The sequence below is a fragment of the Martes martes genome, assembly GCF_963455335.1.
Source record: "Martes martes genome assembly, chromosome: 9".
NCBI classification, from domain to species: domain Eukaryota; kingdom Metazoa; phylum Chordata; class Mammalia; order Carnivora; family Mustelidae; genus Martes; species Martes martes.
Window position 1 is genome coordinate 29,971,313 of NC_137896.1, and position 18,680 is coordinate 29,989,992.

The following is an 18,680-nucleotide window of genomic DNA, read 5'->3' on the forward strand; positions in this document are numbered from 1 at the left end:
GACCATCACCTGGGCACCTTTCAGGGCAAACATTTTATGGCTTAACCATGAACAAAGGTCCTGAGAACACAACTGCAAAGAATCTCCCTCATTTCAATCAACTGGGACCCTGCATTCCTTTGAAAGTGTGTGGTAACAGGAAATCCCCACCTGTGCTACCCCAGGCTCGCAGGACTCTCTGGAAAGGGCTGGTTCACATGTTCAAGGTTCAGCCCCGCGCACAATGCCCGCCCCACGAAGCGCTGGCAGGAGGATGGGGGCGGCTGCTGTACACACTAGATACTCTCAGTGGCTGACGGGGCTTTCTGAAGCTCTTCCCCAGCAGACAGCTGACCGTCTGCCTGCACAGGGCTCATCTCTCTACACTTGGTCACACGCCAGTCACCGCCTTGGGTCCCTGGGCTCCCCCATGTGGGCAGGACTGCCCACTCTTTTACTTTGTCCTGACGGCAGGAAGGGAAACAAATTAAACTGTGCCTGTCTTTACACCGGGGACTGGCAAACTGGCCCACGAACCCAATCCGGCAAATGACTCGTCTTTGTGAGGAAGGTTTCCCCAGGACACAGCCACTCCCGTCTATTTGGCATCTGTCCTCAGCTGCTTTGGGGTTACAATGGTGGAGTCTAGTAGTCCCAAGAGAGACCACAGAGCCCAAAATGTTTACTGCTTGTACCTTTACAGAAAAAGTGTGCCACCCCAGTGTAGAGGGGAAAGTATTATCTGAAACATGGGAAGAGATGGTGGGTTTTTGCAGATGAGCTTTTAAGGTTAATAGTGTCCCTAGACGTTAGGAGGAAAAAAAATCTGAGCAGACAGGCACCTTTACCGTGCCGACGCATTCCCATGTCGGGCTCTAGCCTTAGGATGGAGAAAAACCTAACCTAAGCCTTACTTCCTTTAAAAGTCTGCTGGAGGCACCCCATTTCCTCCTCGGAACCCAGGAGACCAGAGCTCTGGGCCCCAGGCTCTTCCTCAGCAGCCCCTTCACAGACCTGCACTCTAGCTTCTCACTTCTGAGCCTCTGCCCTTCTCAGTCATCAACTCACTTCCAACAATCAATTTTTATTCCTCACTCAAAGGCACAGAGAAAATACCACGTCCTCCAGGAAACATTCCAGGATCTCCTTCCTCGGGTTCAAAATGCGTTCCCCTATAACTCAGGCTTTTCTGGTCAGGACTTCTCCAAGTCACCCGGCAAGCTGCCAGGAAGCTGCTTCATGATCCCTGGGGTGCTGGTTAAAAACAGCACTTTTTGCATCTCACCCTGGCCTAGTGCATCAGAGTCTCAGATGAGGCCTCCAGTCTGCATACCGAGCAATCGTTTCTGGGTAAAGCTGAGGCACCAAGGCACCACAAAGGCAGACTACCCCTGTGCCAGTAAAGGGATTTACTGCTTTACAGTGACAGAAAAAACAACCCCTGGGTTGCCGAGGAGTTTCTGCTGCGCGAAGGACACAGCTAGTCATGGCCACACACGAAGCTGGGGATGGCTGTAGGAGCAGTCACCGACCCAAACTAAAGGGCCAGAAGCACTTCGCCACACATGGGAGGGGCTACAAAGAGTCCAGGCAGGGAGAAGAACAGGCACAAACTCGAGCCACATAGCAGCCTCAGGAATCCTCCGAGAACTGAGAACTGCAGACACCTGACAGTGGCGGGGGCCAATGTACTGAAGGTCAGGGCGGACCATGGGCAAAAGCCCCACACTGTGCCAGCAGGCAAGAGCAATATTGCTCAGAAAGGACCACTGTGGGGGAACTGGGAAAGGTGACCTTAACCCCAAAACATTCTCAGAAGGCATTCTAATAGGCCATGGCCTGACTCCGTTTGTGGTCTGTGCGTCGGCTCCAGGACCTGCCAGCCCAGGGCAGGTCTATGCGTGCACCTCGGCCTCCATGGGCTCCCTCAGTAGCACCTAAGCACTCTGTGCTGCCGAGCTCCCTGCATGTGGACCTGCCCCTCTCCCCACGGGTCAGAACCTCCTGACAGTAGAAGCTGGGCCCTTTCACCCATCATCATTGTGTCCCCAGCACCAACCTTCACTTAGCAATCAATGAATGAATTAAAGGCACTATTTACAAATGCTATTCTTCAAGAAGAATTTTATTAGACTAGAAATAAGAAGTCTTTCTGGGACACCTGGGTGGCTCAGTCAGTTAAGTGCCTGCCTTCAGCTCAAGTCATGATCTCAGGGTCCTTGGATTGAGCCCCGCATCAGGCTCCTTGCTCAGCGGGGAACCTGCTTCTCCCTTTCCCTCTGTTGCTCTCCCTGCTTGTGTTTTCTCTGACAAATAAATAAAATCTTAAAAAAAAAGTCTTTCTGCCATGTTGATTTTAACAAATCAGGGAAAGGAATTTTGGGGGGGGTAAAGATTACAAGCACTGGGTAGAGAGGACAGAGAGTCAAATGTGCATGAATATTCCAGACAAAACCTGACAACTTCCCCAGGCCCTAGGGGCTAGCAATCCTACCTGGTATCATCAGGAGAAAGGTTTTTAAAAAGTTTAAAAGGGTAGGTCAGCACTACAAGCAGCACCTGGAAGGTAAGAAATGTTATCTCCCTGGAACTGAATCATTTAATGAAAATGAGTAAAACGAAAACAGTCACTCAACACAGAAAGTACACTCTGTGCCTGGATTCCTGATCTACCAAGAAAGCAATTCAGTTCATGCAAAACATCTCATTGTCAAATAAATATATACTTGAGTCTACATGGCAGCACAATTTTAAAATAATCTCTAAAAAATAGAGAACAGGCTTCACCTCAAGGAATTATAGTTTCAAAACTGAATCTGTCATCAGGAATGTATATCCTCAGTCCCTTAAGGAAAAGCAAAACACAGTTTGTCAAAGGAAACTCTTAACTGCTAACATTTTCCTGTTATTTCCCATATGTATGTTCTATCAGCTGAACTATCTGGAAAGGACCTTGAATCTTCTAAGAATAAACACCCCCTCCTACATCATCGTTTTCCCATGTCATACCCATGACATTAATTCAAAAACATTATCTACTATTCAGGCCGTATTTAAATTTATTTATTTATAAAAGTGTTTATATCTGCCCCTGCTCCCCCAAATCCAATCAGAGTTCCTATACTGCATTTGGTTGTCTTGTGAAACGTTTAGAACCAGGCTAAACTCTTCTGGCAAGGAGACTGCTCAGGTGTCGTGCACTTCTTAGAGCATCCCATCAGCAGGCCTGCCTGGTATATCAGATTGTCCCACGAGGTGGGAAAGCCTGGTTAGGGCAGTGACTGCTAGACTCTCCATTTAAAAAGGACCTTTTTCCTTTTGTAATTAATAAACTATCTGTAGGGTGATTCTTAGACTGTGTGAATATTATATTCCCACTAGCTTATTAACATTCTTACATAGGTTAAAAATGACAAGTTTTCTGTTTGATCATTCTATCCTCATTTAATTTTTGGCCTTTTGTAAAGAAGAGCTTGCCTTTTTGCTCAACTTTATCTTGTTCTCTTTCTTTTTTGAACATCACCGCAGATGCACGAATTCCTTTTTCATTTAGTTTTAAAATTCACTTCTGTGACTATTCTTCTTAATAAACTATCCAAAACTTGCCCAAAGCAGCCTGTTCAAGCAGGTTCCCCTTCTTTATGACATGACTCTCCCCCAACGTCCCCCACCACCTTATTTTTTGAGGTCTTTGCTTTCTGACACAAAATGCTCCAGGGTCAACATGCACTTTTTCTCAGTCCTGGCCCTGGAGTCTAGTACTCCAGGAAGCCCAGTCCATTTTAGTGGAGAATGGGATTTAGAAACCGAGATGAAACTCCAGGTGGGCTCACAGTTACTGGGGTGGCATTTAGTGAACTGAGCTAGGATTCATTTTGAATAAACTCTTAAAAAAAAAAAAAAGACTATTAAGATTTCTGTTTTGTCCTTAAAATACAGGCATGGAAAGTACTGTGTTCTGAAGTCTGTGAATGAATTCTTTTCTGTGTGGTTAGCAATCTGACATGTAGTTAGGCTCACGTGTTTCTATAATTTTAGGATTTGCTTTTCTTCATCCTTTTAGATTTATGTTTTGAGCATGTTGAACATTTGTACAGTTTAAAGATCAAACCACAGAGAGATATATACCAGAAAAGTCTCACTCCTATCCCATCCCCTCCGTCCCATTCTCAGCTATTTCCTACAGTTAACCATTTTCCTTCATTCCCAATTATCCTTGTTCCTTCATGCCTGCACTCATACTTTTTTGCCACTTGTTTTTTCCTGCATATCCTGGAACTTACTCTATACCACTTCACAGAGATCGTCCCCATTTTTTCTCAGGGCTGCATGGACTATACTGTGTGATGTACAAATAGCAGCCAGTCTCCTGCAGATACGCATTTGAGTTGTTAAATATTTTGCCATTACAAATGATACAGCAATATATAACTTTTGGGGCATTGTTTTGCATTTATGGGAGTGTATCTTCAGAGTAAATTTCTGTAAGTGGGATTGCTAGATCAAATGGTAAATGCATATATACTCTAGATATTGTAAAATTCTTCTTTATAAGGGTTGAACTATTTTCACTCCTGACAGCAATGTATAAGATGTTCTCCTATAGTCTTGCTATCAGAGTGGCTCATCGAAATTTTTATTTTTTGTGAATCTACCAAAGGTGAGAAGTGGTATCTCAGAGTAGCTTTAGTTTTAGATTATTATTATAAATTGACTTTTTCTTACATACAGAGAAGGACTTTTCTATGATCTATTCATGTCTTCTGCTTTTTCTGCCTACATAATTTTTGGGACCTTTTTAAAATACGTTGACTTGTAGCTGGTGAAGCCATTCTGGAAAACAGAATGGAGGTTCCTCAAAAAGTTGAAAACAGAGCTACCCTACGACCCAGCAATCACGCAACTGGGTATTTACCCTAAAGATACAAATGTAGTGATCCGAAGGGGCACGTGCACCTGAATGTTTATAGCAGCTATGTCCACAATAGCCAAACTATGGAAAGAGCCTAGATGTCCATCAACAGATAAATGGATAAAGAAGATGTGGTGTATACATATACATACATACATACATACACACACACACACACGCGTGCATGCACCCCACACACAATGGAATACTATGCAGCCATCAAAACCCTCCAGAATTTGCAATGCCATGGATGGAACTAGAGGGTATTATGCTAAGAGAAATAAGTCAATCAGAGAAAGACAATTATATGATCTCTCTGATAGGAGGATTTTGAGAGGCGGTGGGGAGATCGTGGGGGGTAGGGAGGGAAAAAATTGAAACAAGATGGGATCAGGAGGGAGACAAACCATAAGAGACTCTTAATCTCAGGAAACAAACTGAGGGTTGCTGGAGGAGAGTGGGGTAGGAGGGATAGGGTGGCTGGGTGACGGACACTGGGGAGAGTATGTGCTATGGTGAGTGCTATAAATTGTGTAAGACTGATGATTCACAGACAAGTAACACATTATACGTTAATTTTTTAAAAAGAGTACACTTGTGATAAGCACTGGGTGATGTATGGAATTGTTGAATCACTATCTTGTATACATGAAACTAACATAACACTGTATGTTAATTACACTGGAATTAAATTTTTTTTTTGGAATTAAAATTTTTAAAAATATTTTTTAAATGGAAGAAATAAATAAAAATAAATTCTTTCATTCTTAAAATACCTTTACTTTTAAGAGTCCTTTTTATATTAGAGATTTGGACTTTATCTGTGACACATTACAAATATTTTTCCAGTTTGTCACTTTTATGGTATATTTTTACTATGTAAAGTTTAAAATTTTTTATATTTAATGTCATCAAATTTATTATCCTTTTGTTTTGGGGGTTTAAGTCCTAGTTTAAAAGTCTTTCCCTACTTCTAGGTTATAAAGGATTTAACCCTTGTTTTATTCTAATACTTGCATTTGGATCTCTAATCCATTCTGGATTGACCAAAAACAAAACAAAACAAAAAAAACCTCCTCGCTAAAGACAAGTGTAACCTTTTCTTTTTTTCACCCCCAAGTGTAACCTTTTCTCTTCAAGTTTGTGTTATTCTTGTTTTACAGGCAAATGCTAAAATCAGATGAACATTCCAGTCAGCACTTCCAGTCACAGAGTCCTGGAGATCCGCAGTGGGAAGCAGCCAACTTGCTTCCCTCCCAAGCCACAGTTCACAGCCAGGGCTTTGTCGGGACAGAGCACAGGAATTCATGAGGGCTAGCTGGATACGATTTTGATAACCTCCTTGTCAAGTGTTATAGTATCAAATATTTCCAGTCAAGAGTTTGTTAGCCTAAAACACTTTCTGGAGAACTGAACTTGATAACTCCACATGTACTAAGAGGATTCTGCCAGTCTCCTAGCCCCGGGATCATCAGAAACACTCACAGAGAAACAGCATGTCAAATGAAGGGGAAATATCCTGGAAAAGCCAGTGTTGAAGGAGCTAAACTTGAGCAGGCTCAGTGGAGAGGTGGCGGGTGCTCAGGCTGCAGGAGGAATGGATGACGTGCCCTAACCATTTTCTGATGGCCTGAGACAGATTCAGAGCCCCACCCCGGCCAGGGGATGCTGTCAGTGTGGCTGAGGAGTGCACGCAACCACCTACCACATGGACCAAGGACATGATGCTCAGCCAGACAGCCTAGTCCTTGCCCCCTGCATGCCCCCACCTCACCTGCACCCGCCTGCCTCCTTCCCTTCCAGAAGGCCCACTAAAATAATGAGAACAAACAGGCAGGTGTGGACAGGTTCTAGGCATTATCTCATTTGATGCTAACAATTTCACCATTATTAATTACCACTTTACAAATGAGGGAAGAGGGCTTTCAGAGAACAGGCAGCTTGTCCAAAGTCATAAGGCTGGAAAACAGTGGAACAGGAGTGATGCCTGCTCTGACACCAAAGCTCTCCAATACAGCTGGTTAGGGGACTGAGGCAAAGTTCCCTCAAAAGTCATTAGCTCCAAGTTCTCACTGGCTCCCAATTCTATAACCTCCTACCCAAAATTTGAGTTAAATGGACTTTTTTTTTTTTAATTTAGGGGAAAACCTTGCGACCTGCTACTATATGCCTGCTTCACGTGACAGAATATGAAAGACTCTCAGCTCCTGGTCATTCTGGCAAACATGTTCACCCTCAATCAACCGTGCTTCTGGGCCCATCCCCCAGGTTACAACAGAGAAGGGCAATTGTCGAAAAAATCAAATACCACCCCGAGGACACAGTTAGACAAATTCAGACCACTGGACTCAACAAGACAACTGGCCTGGGTACTTTATGGAGAAAAGATGCGAGGACAGCCTATGATTCAGAGACCAAAGAGACACAGTAAACAAATGTGCCACATGACCCAGACTGCATCCAGATTCAGGAAGGTAGAGGGGACACTAGGGAAGATATTTTAGGGACAGCCTGGGAAATTAAACAGCCTGCATGTTAGATCGTATAGCAGAACAACAGTGCTCTCAGGTGTGGTAAATCATCCAGTGGGACCCTCAGTCCCACAAGTGTTTATGGGTCAGCTGGCACGGGAGCCACTTTACTTTCAAGGGGTTCAAAAAACTGCACGTACACCCCAAGTACATATACAGACACAGAATGCAGGAGACTTCCCAATCTCCCCCATCCCCAATCTAATCACTGCTTCCCTCCACCCTTGTAAGTTTTATTAACAGTTAAGAGTTCAGGGCCCTCGGGGCCACCTGGGTGGCGTTTAGTCGTTAAGCGTGTGCCTTCGGCTCAGGTCGTGATCCCAGGGTCCTGGGATTGAACCCCGCACCAGGCTCCCACTCAGCGGGAAAGCCTGCTTCTCCCTCTCCCTCTGACCCTGTTTGTATTGTATTCCCTCTCTCGTGCTCTCTGTCAAATAAATAAATAAAATCTTGAAAAAAGGAAGTTCAGAGCCCCAGACCTGAGAGCTGGGTATCCTGCAGCCACCCTGTACTCAGTGAGCACACATCATGAACAGGCCCCAAGAACTCAGGAAGGTGAGAGACAGGGGAGCGCCCTCTTCAGGACAGACAATCTGCTTAGAGAACAGGCTGCCGCACCAGCTACTAGGATGCTCTTGGCCCAATCCCTACCATTTCTCAGCAAAGAAAGGCTCTGCCTGCCTGCAACAGGCCTGTGGTGGACTGGAGGGGCTCCTCTGGGAAGGGGCCAGCCCACCTGCAGTCTAGTCTTTTGTGAGAGAGCTCAGAGGGAGACCTCCCAGTCTTTTGCCCAGGCAAAAGACTGAGGTAACCCCCAAACAAAGCACCTGCCACACTTCAGGAAGGATGGTGTGGCGGGGGTGGGGGGGGTGGTCAGGGTTCCCGGGTCCTCCTTCACCCCCAGTTCTGCACTGACACCTGGGGTGAGGGATGAGGACTCTGGAAAGCTCAGAGCTGTACAGAGACTTGGCCTCTATTTTAAGAGGTGGCAGCAGCCAAAGTGATACAGTAGCTGAGTCCTCCCTGAAGCCAGGGAGGCAACACTGCTGCCAGCTGGCTAGCATTGGGGGGTGGGGGGAGGTGCAGGGGAATCGGAACAAACTTGCCCTGATCTCTCAGGATTTCAAAGCTTTGAATTAATTCTTGGAACAAGGCTCAGGAGTTCCCGGGACTGACATCACAAACTAACCAAAATGAGAACTGTTAAAACCTCAGTTGAGGGAATTCAGCAATGAAGACGTTGTTGAAAGCAAAGTGCAGGGGGTAAAGGTCAATGGGCAGGAGCAAGAAGGAAAAGGCAAGGTGGGGAGGAGGGAGGCGGCAGCAGCAGCAGCCTTGGCAGAATGGCTATCCCCAGCAGGCTGAGGCTCTGGGCAGCACTAAAGCCACAGAAGTCACGGGGCATCAGGGACTGAGACCCACAACGACCACTATTTCCAAACCATCATGGTCCCCAGAGGAAAGGAAAGCACTTGGTGCAGAGGGAGGTGTGCAGGGAAGGGAGGAGGGTCTGCAGCACACATGGTGTGGCCTTGGCCAGCCCCGCTGGGTGACCCGCCCCCAAGGAGCCTTCACTTGGCGGCATCCTGAAGCTGGCACTTGGGGCTCACGCAAAGACATGCACTGGCTTCACCTCTACCCGTTCGTTCCTGAGCAATTCTGGCTACTTTCATGGAATAAAACAGGTTTCCGGGAATAACGTGCCACTCTCCACCTGGGTGCCCGTGTGAAGTGAGGAGGAGGGATAACCTGGTCACAGCCCACAGGTCAGGGACACTGACACTTTCCTCTGTCTTCGGCTCTAAACCCAGCTTTCTCAAAGTGAAGGGCCCGCTCCCACTGCATGCAGTACAACAGAGCACTGGGCACTCAGCACAAGGCGAGGGGGTGGGGAAGGGTAGGCAAAACCACATACAGAACTCAGACACTACATGGTCTGACAACAGGTCCTAGATACCATGCAAGCTGAACATGAAACTCTTTTCCCTCTGCGGCTCTAAGCCTAAGGGAATGGGCACTAAACTACAAACACACGCACACACAGGCCACCTATAATCCTTACCGCTGGGACACTGAGAATAAAGCCCGCTCCCGACACCAGCAGCACACCCCCCCCCACACACACACTGTCCCACCCTGGCCATCCCCGCAACCCCAATGGCTTTATTTCTTTGATCCTGTGGTGATCCGGAAGTAAATACGTGAGTCTGTTAAGATGATCCTTCCAGACCTATAGTGAGCATCCAGCAGAACTGTAAGATCTTTCAAGGAGTCATTCTCTACCATGTCTCAGATGGAGTTTAGGAAGCTTGTAATAATCTATTTGCACAATAATGGCAAAATGTCACCTACAGGCCACCTTCAGAAGAGCCACCTCTCCTTTTCACAAAAGGAAACAGAGCTGGGGAGGTCATCTGCTCCAAATCAGAGGGCTGAGCAGGTCCCTCTAACCTCCTGTGCTTGCTGCACTCCCCCATGTGTGATGGGAAAAGAAACCATTATTTGCCACCTGCCTTCAGCTAATGCTTTACACCAAGTACTGTAGGTTCTGACTGCCCAGAGGATTACAGTTCATCATTAAAATATCCAACAGGGCCGCCTGAGTGGCTCAGTGGGTTAAGCCTCTGCCTTCACCTTGGGTCATGATCTCAGGGTACTGGGATCGAGCCCCGCATCAGGCTCTCTACTCAGCAGGGAGTCTGCTTCCCTCTCTCTCTCTCTCACCTGCCTCTCTGCCTACTATGATCTCTGTCAGATAAATAAATAAAATCTTTAAAATAAAATAAAATATCCAACAACCTGATTTTTTTAAAGTACATCAATTACCTTTATTAGTTGCAATCCTAAGTTAGTTTTCCTTAGAACAGTAATATTTCACTTTTAGTGTTACTCAACCATTAAAGCAGCATCACCGCACTGCCAAATTAACCACACACAACTAAACACCTGATACATGCATCCCACCTCTATCTGGGCCAGCGCCGGCAGCATGGCTTTGGGGAGCCTCTGGAACAGACCCTGGGAGGCCCCTCCTCCACCCCATCCTGAGTAGGAGCCGGGTGTCCCAGTACCATCGAGGGCTCCTCACGCTGAGGTCCTAGGCCCGCCTTGCTCTGCTGGAAACGTGGGAGGAGGGGCTGTGCACGGGAGGCAGGGGGTATCTGGCCACTGTTGGGATTTCTGCTTTTCTCTCACTCAACCTACAGGAAATGGGCTAAGGGCATAGGAGGTGGTTCCACTAGAGAGGGGAGCCCTGCCCCTTGGGGCCCACAGGAAGGAGGGGAAGAGCAGGGATTAGAGAAGTCAGAGCTCTAGTGGGAGGGTTGAAGGATGGGGAGATGCAGAGGAGAGAGAACACTTGAATATACAGGTGCAGCAAACAAACCCCAGAGGTGGTGACCAGCCAGGCAGGGAGGGGGAAACACCCTCACCCCCTCACCATCTCAGTTCACCTGTGCTCAGCAGGCCCTCAAATATACAGTGGACAAACACTGAAACGAATGTATCGATAACAGCTTGAGGCTTTGCAGAGTTGGAATCCACAGCCCTAGCAGCAAGGATCCCAGGCAGGAAAACAGTGCTGTTAGCACAGAGGAGAGCAAGAGTTAACCCAGTGCAAAAAGGGCCAGAAACCTGAGGGGGTGACATCAGGGGGTGGGCTGCTCCCTCGACTCTCCCCAGACCCAAAGACAGCTGGCTCAAATTCATCCAATCATTTTCTTTAATAATGAACACACACAAGGTACACCCGTGTTTTTTCCACTTTAGGATCAAAAAGCAGGAACGAACTTCCAGAACGCAGACTATAGCTGAACTCATCATTCAACCCTGAAAAACATACACGTACACACACTCTGTCTCCGTCTGTCCCACTGGCCCCTGGCTAGCCCCACACAGGGACCCTGAAACCTCTAACATTTTCCTTCCTATTTCCCCTCCAGAATCTTTGCACGGATCCCACTGTCTTTCTCCTAGATATCCCTGGTCCCCTGAATCTGGCCCATCACCCTCTCAGCCCCAGTAGGCAAGTGCCCCGCCAATGGAGCCCAAGCAAGCTCTCTTGTCCCGCTGAAAACACCCAAGCATCGGAGACTGGCCCACAGCCTGGCCTCTGGTGTAGGGGGAGGCCTCACCAGGCTGACTTCCTGCCTTTGCCCCTGCCCTGCCCAGGATGGAAAATGTTCCTTCAACCCTCCTGGGCCAGGAGCCCACTGAGTCTTCAAGACCCATCTCACATGCTATCACCTCTCCCAGGACTCTCCCTTCAAATCCCCAAAGGTGCAGGTGGCAGTCCCGTACACCTCACAGCACACGCTCACCTCAACAACTCCCACAGCTGGGTCCAGGCACCCAGGGCCTCCCACACAGACTGCTCGCTGCCTATCTGCCGGAACAGGTCAGTACTTCCTCCTCTTTTTTCCCATGTTAAGAGTATGGACACCACCACACTGTGATGGCCACAGAAAATCCACATCCCAAGACGAAACCACACGAAAGCCCCTCAACACACGCCGTCCTGCCGCAGCAGCACACATTCACTAACACGGTTGGCAGATGGACACCCACCTCCCAATCTAGGCACGCAGCCACACCACAGTGAGGATGGGACCCACGGCTTCCCACACCTCCCAAGGACACAGGTGGGGTTTCCCCGACACACCCCTCCCACCGTGAAACCGAGCAAAGAAAGCTGCACTCACCAAACCTCTTGGGCACGGGGTGCAGACAGGCACTTAGTGCACGCACAAATGTTTGCATGCGCACACCTACTGCAGCTCTACATGCTGGGTCCCCAAGCGATCCCAGCAGGTGTTTCAAAGCCCTCTCCTGTTCCTTCTCGGCTCAGCTGCTAGGGGGGTGGGTGCATAGACCCAAGCTAGGTCTCTTGTGCCCCAAGAATGGGTAAGGGGTAAGGGTACCCTCCCATCACTCTGCCCTCACCCAAAGGCCCCCCACTTCGTCTCACCAGCAGGCAACCGTGCCTGCTGCTGCCAGGCTCAACTGTCAGCCAGGACTAGCCTCCTTGGCATAAGACCAGGGCAGAGCTGCACACTGCATATTTTACCACACTAAAGACATATGCTTCCACTCTTCTGATCAATCAGCAATCTCTACTCTTCAGATCAACCAGCAATCTCAACTGTAAGCACTGCCCAATTTTACAGATGGTTTGTGCAACAAGTTCCCCAAGGAGTCAGCTGTTTAGAAAAAGAACAATCCCCACCCACCCTGCCAGAGAATCAATGGCCTGTGTAGAAGGTAAGGCTCCCAAGTCAGTCAAAAGCTTTTTAATACACTCTGGATTTGAAATACAGAACCTCGAATGCTTTCTCAAAGGACTGAAAGATGCTCCCAACCATATTTATCTACCTGGCTCTAAGAAAAGGTCTCAAGTCCTTCTTGGAATGCCCAGAACACATCCCCTCCCTCTCACAGGTCAGTGACACCCTGCCCCTCCCTCACAGATCCTCACAGATCACAGAGACCATCCCCCTGGGGTAAGGGAGGTGCTCAGAGTGGTGGCTACAGGCAGGCTTGCTGGGGTTGGACAACTCCAAGAGCTGGGCACCCCCCACAGCCTTCCATCCATCCGCAGACCTGCCAGAAAGCTGCCCTATCCCTTCCCAGGACGCAGCCTGCAAGGCCAATCAGAACACCTTAATTCTGCTCACAGCCCTTCCCGTATCTCTCCTGTCCCCAGGTAAGGGCAACCCTCGGGAGGTCTCTGAGGGTTCAGACTCCTCAGAATACAGTTCATGAGTCTCAAGATGCCTTCTGTAGCTTCTTGTTCTTGTTCCCCCGGCAGAGAAGGTAAAGCCCTCCTCAGGCTGTCTCTGACAGGGCAGGGGACAGAATTCCCGAGCGTACTCTTCTGCCCTTTCGCTGGGGACAGTGGGTCCTGCCGCAGCAGGCTCCAGGCAGAGAGCAGAGCCAGGGGCAAAGGAGGAGACTGAACTGTGACGAGGGTGGAAGAGCAGAGAGCAGAGGAATGAGCGGCCCGCACAAGGAGGCAGGCAAGGACGGTTCTTTTCCTTCCCGTGCCAGCTCCATACCCATTTGAGCTGGGGGCTGGGGATGCAAGGTGAACCAGCTAGAGCCCTGGCACCGAGGGGAGCACAATCCCATGGGGAAAGACACGAAAACAAAAAAGGACAGAGTGGACTAAGAGCCACATCAGAAGACTGTACACGAGATGCATGTGTGGGGATTCAGAGGCAACGACAGAAGCCTTGGGGACACAGGCGTGCTTCACAGAGGGGGAGGGACAAGCCGGGAGGATGAGCAGGGTTTACTGGTTGCTGGGGAGCACAAGCACAGGAGGGGAAACAGCAGGCTCGGGGAGGAGCTCAGCCCAAGGCGAGTGCAGGGCTCAGAGGCCAGTCCACGGCAAGGTAGTGGGACAGAGAGCAAGGGAGAAGCCTATAGGGTGGGAGTGGTCAGATTTTGAACAGGGAGTGGGGCTGCAGCCCGGCAGGCAGCTCAGGGGAAGATGCAACGGGAGCAAGATGGGCAGGGGGGCCACAGAGTGGAGAGCAGAGCCACCCTGAAGGCAGGGAAACCAGTGGGCAGGAGCAGAACAGTTAGGTCTGAACTAAAGGAAGGGGGACAGGAAGGGGATCCTGGAGAGAATGAGACCTGCCCGCTGGGATCCGGAAGGAGTGGAGAGTGAGTCTGAGTCTCCAGCTTGCACGCCTGGGGAAGAGAGGCTGGGCCCTCCACCAAGAAAAGAAACACGGGGGTGGGGATGGGGGATGGGGGGTTGACCGTGGCCACTAGGATGCCCCCCCACCCTGCCAGCTCCAGCTAGTCTTTCCGAGCAGCCCTGGGTGAGTGGCCTTGCTCCATGCCTCAGGGGGCTTTGGCACCCCAATTCAGCACCCCAATCTCACCTGCATCCAAACGTTGTCTGCAGCAAGGTTGTGATTCCCACGCAGAAGAAAATGGTCCCGATGAGCTGGCTGGTGGCCCACTGGTCGTAGCCCACGCACATGGCATCGGCCAGCAGAAAGGGCACGGCGATGGTGCCACTGAAGCACGTCAGGTAGTGCTGTGGGCGACAGGAGGGGTTGGGGAGAGAGGAGCGCTTCCTCGTGTTTTTGTCCGATCCAATCCGAACCAGAGCCCCGGCTGTTTGTGAACAACGGCCCACAGGAAGACTCTCTGGTGTTCTGGGTACATATGTCTACCCTGTAGCACATCCTCTCCCTTCTTCAGGCTTCTCCTTCCTGGCACAATTTCCTGTCTATGGCTAACCTGAGCCCGGCCTGCACAGGTGAGGTTTATTTACAGAACTCTGACTGGGAACACCTGCTTTGTTCAAACGCTTTTTTAGCATCAGTTGCTAAAATCTGAGATCCTTTTCCTCTAATCTGTTGACATGAATTGTGTTGCACGGAACTATTCCTGAAACAAGCCCTCAGCAGTCATGCTAGGTTTTTCTTCTCAGGTGCGATTTGCCAATATTTTACGTGGCATTCTACATATATATTCTTGAGATCATCAGTCTGCCTTTTTTTTTTTTCCTTAAATTCTCTGTGGGTTAAAGTTACACAAGCGTCAATGCACAGGGTGTTTCCCATCTTTTTCTAGGGCCTGGCATTGTTTGACTACCATCGGGAAGGGTTATGGGTGTGTGGGAGCTGTGGGAACCCTCCAGAAAGTGCCCATCCCCCATTCCTCCTTTGGGACCCAGCCCCCACTTTCGGCCCCTGGTGGGACATTCCTGGCACTTGCTGCTCACATCCCTTCCTCCCAGAGGTCTGTCTGTTCAGGTCCCTCTTCTGTTCTGCAAACTTACTACTTCCCTTCCCAAGTTTCCCGTCTCTGCTCTCATTTGCCAAAATAGGTTGCCTAACGCCCGACACTCCACTGTGCAACACAGTGAGGTGTTCCAGGCGAGGAACAGAACGTTCCTGTCTGGGACTTTGCAGAGCTGCTCATAAGCTTAAGAGCACTGCAGATCATCAAGACAGGCATGACACATGCAAGGTTTCCCGATCCTATAAGACCAAGGAATACTTCTTCTAAAGACATCTGTAATATAAACATTTCCAAAAGTGAGTTTTCTGAATCTGATTCAGGATACTCAGCCCAAGCTAAAGACCACTTAGCTCCTTTGGCTGTGACTCCTTTACTAGACACCTTTCAGTCTAGGTGACCAGCTGCTTTGATGCCCGTGTGAGAGGTGGGGACAGAGGTGCTGAGGGTGCTGGGAACCAGACCAAAGCATCAGGTGTCTGCAGAGACAGCCCCTCCTTCAAGTGACTACACGTGTCTGGGGTGCATCGGGACCGATTTTTCTCAGCATCTGAAATACCTCAGGTGGAACAGCCCATTCCAACTTCAGAACGGAAGAAAGGAAGTCAAACCTCAGAACAGAGTCCGGGCTAAAACAACCAAGGCAGATATAGGCCAGGGGGTCAGGGCCTCTGGGCCTCCCGCCAACCCCTAAGTGGGAAAAGGGTACAGAGGGAGGGGAGGAAAATACCCAAGATGCAGGGCCCACATCAGGCTGGGTCACCATCCACCTGGTCTCCCAGCATCTGGTGGCTTGCCCACCGTGCTCCCACGGTAGTCCGCAGCAGACAAAGCCTCTATGATAGCGGGTCTCCCTTTCCATGCAGAGAAGACTGAAACCTCCCATGTGCATCCCCGCCAATAGGACACTTCTTGGTGTCACCCGTTTCACAGCAGAACTGACCACGACTGGACTGCATGACCAGAAATGAAGATCAAAACTTCTCTTCCCTCCCTCACTGCATTCTCCCCTCTTTCTTTATCTCACCGGTCCTTCCTCTTTCCTGTCACATCACTCGTCTTGTTCATTCCTTGAGAATTTTCCCTCTTTCATGCCTGGATCAACCTCTTCCTCCTGTTCTTTTCTTCCTTCCACTACTATGAAATGGATGCTAACGAGTCCCAGTCACCATTGTTAAAAGAGTAATTTATAATAAAGTTGTCCATAAATAAAAATCAAAATTGAATTTTTAAAGAATCCAGACAGACAAGTTGAACATCTGCTGGTAGTTACATTCTAAGGGAACCATCTTACCTGTAACCCCAGAAATATGCACAGGTACCAGGGGGGGACATCTTCTATGGTATAAATCATGTCCGATCTCTGGGGGTCTAGACTGCCGGTACTATCCAGGGTTTCGGCAAGAGAGCTCTGTGAGTGACAGGAGAAAAGGCATTATTTAATAAAAGCGAGGACCAGTGACACACTCAGCTCGGAGCAGGCCACTATTATTGAGAAACAACTTTATGAAGTGGTGGCCATGCTCTTGCAAAAATCAGCCTTGGCTGCCTTTGATGCGATGCTCAACACACTCAGTGAGACGACCAGTCCTCAGGGTTTGGGGGCTCGGTATCCCTTGTCACAGACTCATCTCCAAGAGCACCGAGCTTGCTCAGGGTTTCTCCCCAAGCCCAGGGGGCCCTACACAGAGAGGGATGTTCCCTGGTTGAGCCCACAAAGGGATGTCTTGGCATGAGCAGTTCTCGAGTGGTGCCCCAAAGGAAGAAAACGTTATAAAATGCTAACCACTTTCAGACAAAGAGCACTAAACTGTCCCTTCTACTCTATCCCATCCCTGCAAGGAGAAAGATCTCTGTACTTCAAAACAAAGTCCTACACCCTCCCTATCAAAAGACAGCTGCTCTGACACATGGTGAGTGAAAAGTAAAATTCAAAAGGACACAGATAGGATTTCAATTTTTGTGTAAAAACAGACTAAAGATGTATTTATAGTTTAGGGGACAGGGTTTTTTCCTTCCCTTCCCCCTCCCCATTACTACTGACTTCTAAAAACATTAAGTGTTGTATGCTTTTTGAGCCAAAATCTTCACAAAGACTGGACATTTTAGGTTATAGTCTAGATGCATTCAGTTCACGTCTACATTACTTCTCAGCTAAACAGAAAACTCAAGATAACCTCAAGTTCTCCCATGTACCCTCAAAACTGCTCTGGGTTCTAAAACTCTATGAACAATTTCTTAGAATCCGAGATGAGCACTTTAAGTCTTTTGTAACTTAAAAAAGTGCCTAACACGGGGCGCCTGGGTGGCTCAGTGGATTGAGCTGCTGCCTTCGGCTCGGGTCGTGATCTCAGGGTCCTGGGATCGAGCCCCGCATCGGGCTCTCTGCTCGGTGGGGAGCCCGCTTCCCCCTCTCTCTCTGCCTGACTCTCTGCCTACTTGTGATCTCTCTCTCTCTCTCTCTCTCTCTCTGTCAAATAAATAAATAAATAAAAATCTTTAAAAATAAAATAAAATCTTGAAAAAAAAAAAGTGCATAACAGGAAAAAGTAAAAGATGTTTCACAAAAAAGGATGATGACCTTCTGACATTATCTAGCCCCACTTATACCCTCTTGTCCATGGATATGGTCCACAGAAAGACACTGATTCCCTGTTTGTCGGTCGATTTCCTGTGCAGAGGCAGACAGGGATTTGGGGCCCAAATACCACTGAACAAAGGAAGTGACGCAATTCAGCCTCACCTTTTAAAGCCTAAGGGTAAATAAATGTCTGATGTAAGTTGACATTTGAGCTAAATCCAAACAAGAACTGAGGTTGACCTTTCAGAGAACTTTTCTTTCCATTCTAAACAACAAGATAGTGGCAGATTTGCATTCCTGAATGAGTTAAAATGGATCACGTGTGCCTTTTAAAAATCTGTTGGTAGGGGTGATAGAGAAAATACATGTGTGTGAAGAGTGTGGTATGCACTAATGTGCAGGAAAGGGTTAACTCTGCAGGCCTGGCTTGTCCAAGCCCTCACACATTTCAAAAAAATGGCTTGTGGGGGTGCTTGGGTGGCTCAGTAGGTTAAGCCTCTGCCTTTGGCTCAGGTCATGATCTCAGGGTCCTGGGATCGAGCCGCACATCGGGCTCTCTGCTCAGTGGGGAGCCTGCTTCACCCTCTCTCTCTGCCTGCCACTCTTGCCTACTTGTGATCTCTCTGTCAAATAAAATAAATAAAATCTTTAAAAAAGAAAAAAATGGCTAGGTCCTTGCCTGGCAATTGGGAGACAGCCTGTGAATCCTTGGAATAGCCTGGGGTTTTTTTGTTTGCTTAAGTTTTTTTGTTCATTTGAGACAGAGAGGGAGGGAGAAAAAGTGAGTGAGCAGGAAGGAGCAGAGTGGGGAGGGAGAAGCAGAATCCTGCTCCTAAGAATGTGTCTAGGGGTACCTGGGGGGCTCAGTCAATTGAATGTCTGACTCTTGGTTTCAGTTCGGGTCATAAACTCATGGGTC

General features: G+C 48.6%; 1 protein-coding gene across 2 annotated transcripts in view; it reads right to left on the minus strand.

The window, feature by feature from the left end:
• SLC23A2 (solute carrier family 23 member 2) overlaps positions 1-18,680 on the minus strand; it is a 131,698-nt gene that overhangs the window by 34,207 nt on the left and 78,811 nt on the right. For both annotated transcript variants that reach the window (XM_080812904.1, XM_080812905.1), the window contains 2 exons: positions 16,475-16,591; positions 14,313-14,470 (listed from right to left, as the gene is read on the minus strand). In XM_080812904.1, coding sequence (XP_080669030.1) covers positions 14,313-14,470; positions 16,475-16,591 — 275 coding nt within the window. The remainder of the gene's footprint in view (positions 1-14,312; positions 14,471-16,474; positions 16,592-18,680) is intronic.